The following is a 6,383-nucleotide window of genomic DNA, read 5'->3' on the forward strand; positions in this document are numbered from 1 at the left end:
ATGTTATACACTGTTATTTTTTATTAATGTTATGCATCAGATATATCGCACGAGTTACTGTCAGGACCCGTGTAGCCTGCGATAACAGGATAGTGAACAGCATAGGTCAGATAACCACGGCCACGGGATGGTTAGGCCAAGCCACAAGACCCCTGCGTGATTCATGGTCAGGTGTCTCACACCATACCGACCTACCGTGTATGTGGATCACAATCAGATGCAAACAGAGTCATGTCAAAACTGTAAGTGCTTAATTCATTTATCGGCAGTAAGAGTGAGTGAGTGAGTGAGTTGGGTTTAACGCCGCTTTTAACATTATTCAAGTTATATCACGGCGTGTCAGCTTAATGTGGGAGGAAAGCCCGAAGTGATGCAGGTGTCAGACGTTTACCGCTTCGGTGAAACCCACGAGCACGGGTATGGTGCTGACAAATCTAGAAACATAATTGGGGCGAACCGGGATTCGAACCCACAATCATAGGTTTCTGGCGTGCCCAAGGGACGCAACTCTGCACAGCGAATCACGGCGCCCTAGACGACTGGGCCACACGTGCCCCCATCATCGGTAAGAACCGAACCTAAATTAAGCTCTTTCGGTATTGTTTGCGTGGTTTGGCGTGACAAAGGAACGATTTTTCCACCATTTTAGAAATTATGATAATTAAACATGCATGCTAATACAAGTTATTTTCATTTCTTATTTAATTTGCGAGTGCAGTGTATCAAATAAATTACCTTCAGCGACCTTTTCAGCTCCGGGCTTAAAGATGTGATTCTGGTAAAAATCAATGTTGGTGTTGATCACATGAGACAATTAAAAGCAAGGAAAGTCACCGGAGGTGTAACTTAAACTTTGCAGATCTGTAGAATCTGTTTTCATCACTGGAACCAGCAAGGGGGTTGGTCTTGGCCTTGTGAAGGGCTTTCTGGAACTTCCCAACCCGCCCAAACACGTGTTTGCGTCCTGCATTGACCCCGACAACGACGAGGCCACAGAGTTGAGAGATGTGGCTTCACAGAGTCCTAGCGTCACGTTGGTGAAGCTGGATGTGCGATCTGATGCTGACATCGCCAACGCCGTGACGACAGTGCAACGTGTCCTGGGACAGAGAGGGTTAAACCTGCTTATAAACAACGCAGCCATCAACTCTCAGGTGTATGGACTTGAGTCATTGACAAGGGATGATATCATGAGTCACTGTGACTGCAACGTGGCGGGTAACTATCAGCTTATTATCTCACATAAGATAGCTACGAGATAAATCGCAAAGAGCAATGAAGAAAGAAGCGTGGTTTATTTCAAGATAAAACATTGTTCTATCAAGGTATCATTTACGGGGAATCAAACATGCGCTCGCAACTTGATGACGTCGTAAATTGGAGGACGTTATTTTTGAGAGGGAATTGTCCAGTGGTCCAGGTGTTGCTGGGCAATGTAGAAAAAAGCAATGGACGAACGATCCAACCAAAAAGTGGGAGAGATATGAATATCTATATTTGGAGAAAAAGTGCAGATAATCGACGTGGAAATTGTGAGAATACCAAACCTCAACCCCCCCACCCCGTACATAAGATGGACTTGTCCGACATTGCCGTGGTTGTATTCAGGTAGTCATCATTATTTTCTTACGGGTAAATGGTTTGTACAATTTACAATTTATTGCTATCAGTAAGGCTGTACAAAATGTTGATATCTCATGTAAGAAATAAAGGACTCGTGGTCGTTGCTTATCGTACAATATCGTACACTGCAGGAAGAATAAACCTTTCGGGGCTGCGCCCCACATGGTATGATATCAGTCACCGGATTGTCTGGTCCAGACTCGATTATTTACAGATCGCCGTCATATAGCTGGAATATTGCTGAGTGCGGCGTTAAACAACAAACAAACAACCATCATTTTTTATGTTCAATTGAAAATATCTTAAGTTAGAGATAGTATATCCAAAACATGAACGGTATTGGCGCTTAGTCAACACTCAAAGACTACTTCTATCTGGTTATATTCAAAAATATATAATTTGATTAACAAATTTGGAAAAAGAAATCGCATAATACGCAACTGCCGATGTGTATCTTAGACATGTTATCTTTGAAATCGATAAACTTGCAACATTTCAAATTTGGGTAATTTGGTTGCAAATTCATTTCTTACCACAGTCGTCATTGAACCAATATATTGTTTTCTCGACATTACCCAGCCACAGATGAATTTTTACAAACTGTGGCCGAAATAAGTGATGGTTAAACTGACAATCAAATTTAACAACACTTCTTTCAATGTTCACTTACATAAAAACAAACTCATTATCCTTTTGTCCCTCAGTTAGTAATTGATGTGTTGCTATTTTAAATTTCTGTAAAATATATAATCAAATATGCCCATTTTTATAATCAGAATAGGTCTTCAGCAACCCATGCTTGCCGTAAAAGGCGGCTATGCTTGTCGTAAAAGGCGACTAACGAGATCGGGTGGTCAGGCTCGCTGACTTAGTTGATGCATGTCATCGATCCCAATTGCGTGGATCGATGCTCATGATATCAATCACTCTATTGTCTGGACCAGACTCGGTTATTTACAGAGCGCCGTCATATAGCTGGAACATTGCTGAGTGCGGCGTTAAACGACAAACAAACCAAACCAATCATGTTTTTAAAATCAAGTTTGAAGATACCGTTATTTTAGTTTGACAAGTTAAAAACGAAATTTATTTCAGTCTTAATAATCCACGATTGACCAAGTTGACATTGACATTAAAATCGAAACACATTGACATGTGGAAAGCCGGTACATCTCTCCGAGCGATAGCAAGAAATATCATCATTATCCATCCACCATTAGCCAATTGGTCAGGAAACACCAGCAAACTACTGACACCAGGGACCGTCAGCGTTGAAGGCCACCTCGTGTGACATAAATTGTGTCTACTTTGTCATCAGTAAACTCCTAAGCAATGTCTATCAAACAATTCACGTGTAACAAATCGAAGGAAGACATCATCACATTAAACTGCGAGTTGAAACGACAGTGGTTACAACATCGTCTCCTGTCTGACAAAACGGTGCGAAATCGGCTCAAATCAGCCGGATATTAAGCCAGACGTCATTGTGTCAGATATCTCTATTGTTTTCATATGATCATAAGGCTGCACGACTGGCATGGTATAAAGCACGACGTCACTGGAAGCTGAGATCATGGCGACAAGTTCACTTGTCGGACGCGTGTCCAAATCGACAGGAATAGTCCAAAACGGGCCCGCTCCTACCTCCGATTTTTGAATGGCATCATGGGTCTGCTCATCCGTTATATAGCCCTCATCCAAAGTAGCTTGGGAACAGATAGCTCTGGTCAAGAAGAGATCGTCACCGAAATCCCAGTCACCTGACATGTTTGCTGGAATGGATGCAGTGAAACATTTCCACCTGTTATATACCTCCAAATACGCTGGCACGTGCACAATAGCCTGTGTTCGTAACGTGCATATCGTGCAACCCAGATGTGGGACGCCACTATTAATAATGCTGTGTTCAGATGTAAGAGTGACGAAACTAGGGCGCATTTGTATGATATTAGGTTTAAAGGGGATGAACTCATCAGATTCGCCAATGTTTGCACGGCTGGTGTGGTCCCCGGCAAAAATTGGGCGAGTCGTCGGTGTTTACGCCTTAATATTAGTGTGCCGTGACATGTTTCGGGTGTTGCAGTTACTTTCTCCCAGGTCAATTCATCATTCATTTTTTCACATGTGAAACTTTGATCCTTTATCTCTGCCGCATTTGTTTTAAGGTCCGCTTCTCGTATCACAAGCAATGCTTCCCATATTGAGAAAAGCATCCAAACAAAACGAAACGCATCCTCTTGGATGTAACAGGGCAGCCATTGTCAACGTGTCAACAGGCCTCATCAAGCCCCAGTTCTGGGCATCAGAAGAACGTCGTTATTCCTACGCCCTGACCAAAACAGCCGCAGCCATTGCTACCGTCATGGTGTCCAGGGAACTGTCACCCGATGGCATCCTCGTGGCGGGCATGTGCCCTGGGTGGGTGAAGACTGATATGGGGGGACCTGAGGCTTGCACCACGGTAGAGGAAAGTGTGAAATCATGTTTGGATAGACTGGGTATATTAGGTGTTGAACACTGTGGTATAATTCTTCTAGAGAATAATGCCTTTACCATGTAATTTGTCATTTGTATGAGTTCTTTAAAAAATTATTTAATAACGTTTATTATTCTATTCTGCTTTCTGTGTTTTTTACGAGTATTTACAACTGGTGAATTAGAGTAAATATCTATAGGACTGAAAGCATTTCGATTGTTTTGTACAGCTATTATTCACGTTACTGATGGTTGGTTTTCAAGCTCTTGTGTAAGTGTTAACAGTGATAAAAATGATTCAAAATTCAGCATTAATGAGTTTCTCTTTTACTCATCTCTGACGTCAGACTTGCAGCTTTTGAAATGTATAGATTTATGTGTCCTTACGCTGTACTGAAAAAGTTCTGTTGTGGCATCATTTGCATGTCGCCTGCAACCTCGGAGGATCGCGGTACCTGTCATGTACGCTAAACGGAACAAAATGCACTCACTACCCTTTGTGATTACCGGTATTCGTGTTCTCTATATCGGATGTCATTTATTTTATCTAACAATGCATATTTTACTGATAAAAATTTATTATTTACATTAGTAGCTCCGAATAAAAGCCGGGCTTCGCGCTCCGTTTGACAAGGGAGAGAACTCCATCGTATCGCGGTACAGAGAAAAGTTTGTATGGAGGTCCAAATTGGACAAAAATAGGGCATAATTCTACCAACCATACCATTCAGATGACATGTGCCTACTGCGGGCAACTTCTGACAATGTGAGATAAGGAAACTAACGAAGAGTTAGGAAACAATGACAGTTTGGATGTTTGGGACTTTTTTTCTAATTCTAAATGATGATTGCAAGATGGTGTCCTTTTGTTTTATAATTTGTGCATTTATTTGGAAGAAAATCAAGCATTGGCATTAAATATAACGAAGGTTAAACTTCTGAACATCCTAGCTGTCATTGTAAATGAGCATAGAACAGAAGAGGTGATGAAGTCTGAATGACTAATGCTTGGGTGGTGATAGGATTGGAGGGGTTGGACAAGGCTGATTCTGAACCAAAGCTAATTTTGGGCCGGTGCTGGGCCGATAATTATTTTCGACGTCAGCCCGATGTTACGAAGAGGCGAAACTTCACGGCCAGAAGATGTTCGCCGACAGTGATCTGATGATGTAACGGACACTGGACCGATGTTGGCACGATATAAGTGTGCTAGCTGGGATGATACCTGGCGTTCGCGAAAAGGCAAGCGTATCCTGCCCTACTAGAACCGGTGGCAACCGTCACAAACATACAAAGGCAGGCCAAGTGTTCATCTGAAAATAAACACACGAACACATGGTACAAGTCAAAATAGAAAATTATTTCGGAATGTATTAGAGTATATACTTAAATGACTCAAGGCCATCCATAGTCAATATAAGGCGAAAATGCAGAATAATACAATAGTTCAATGAGAGTTGCGTCCCTTTGGAACGCCAGGAACCTGTGATCGTGGGATCGAATTCCAGTTCGCCATGATTTTGTTCCTAGGTCTGTCAGCACCATACCCGTGCTCGTGGGAAACGTCTTGAGTCCTGCTTTTCGGGCTTTTCTCTCACATTTTACGTTGGCACGCCGTGATACAACTGGGATACTGTTCAAACCGGCGTTAAACCAAACTCACGCTCTCACTTGAGGAGAAAAAAACAAAACACAAGAGACTTTCACCTCAGCATCACAACGTGGTCAGTCTGTTAAACATATTGAGATTATCTTGGAAAACTATACAGGCTGACTGTACAACAGGACAAATGTTCAGGAAACTTTTATATCAAAATCAAAAGAAAAGATTGGCTGAAAACATTTAAATTGATTAAACAAATACCTGGACACATTCTAAAGTACGATGACGGATATAGTTTGAGATGATCCCGAAAATCGAACATCATCTCAAGCTTGCACCGGCGAGAACAGGCGTCAGGTTATTGTACTTTATGATAATAATGAAATGATGTAAACATACATTTTATGAACTAATACTTTTTGAAAGTAGGTGGATTTCATACGTCATGTTGATCAGATTTCACTTATTCTCATATAAACTGAAGAGCGAAAGAAAGTTTTCGTGTTTTGTTGTTTGTCATTGGTAACTGTTCAGTTTGAGGTTTTGTCTGTTTAACCGTCACTAATTCCAGCAACAGTTTGTAAAAAAAAATCTGTAGCTGGGTAATGTTGTGTCAAAATAAAGTGACTGGGGTAAGAAATGAGTTTGCAACCACATGACCGTACCCCATGTTTGAAATGTT

At 41.6% G+C, this 6,383-nt stretch overlaps 1 protein-coding gene across 1 annotated transcript; it reads left to right on the forward strand.

Annotated features, from left to right (window-relative positions):
• Positions 1-231: 231 nt before the first annotated feature.
• LOC139444596 (C-signal-like) lies at positions 232-4,183 on the forward strand. Its single transcript, XM_071225496.1, has 3 exons — positions 232-242; positions 860-1,218; positions 3,789-4,183. The coding sequence occupies exons 1-3, from the start codon at positions 232-234 to the stop codon at positions 4,181-4,183; spliced, it is 765 nt and encodes a 254-aa protein (XP_071081597.1).
• The last annotated feature ends 2,200 nt before the right edge of the window (positions 4,184-6,383 follow it).

This window comes from Haliotis cracherodii, unplaced genomic scaffold, assembly GCF_022045235.1.
Source record: "Haliotis cracherodii isolate W230 unplaced genomic scaffold, xgHalCrac1.p SCAF_6, whole genome shotgun sequence".
NCBI classification, from domain to species: Eukaryota; Metazoa; Mollusca; class Gastropoda; order Lepetellida; family Haliotidae; genus Haliotis; species Haliotis cracherodii.

Excerpts from the sequence above, each read along its gene's own strand:
- LOC139444596 (XM_071225496.1), top strand. Across the intron at positions 1,219-3,788 it reads CTGTGACTGCAACGTGGCGG|GTCCGCTTCTCGTATCACAA; the intron begins GTAACTATCAGC and ends ATTTGTTTTAAG.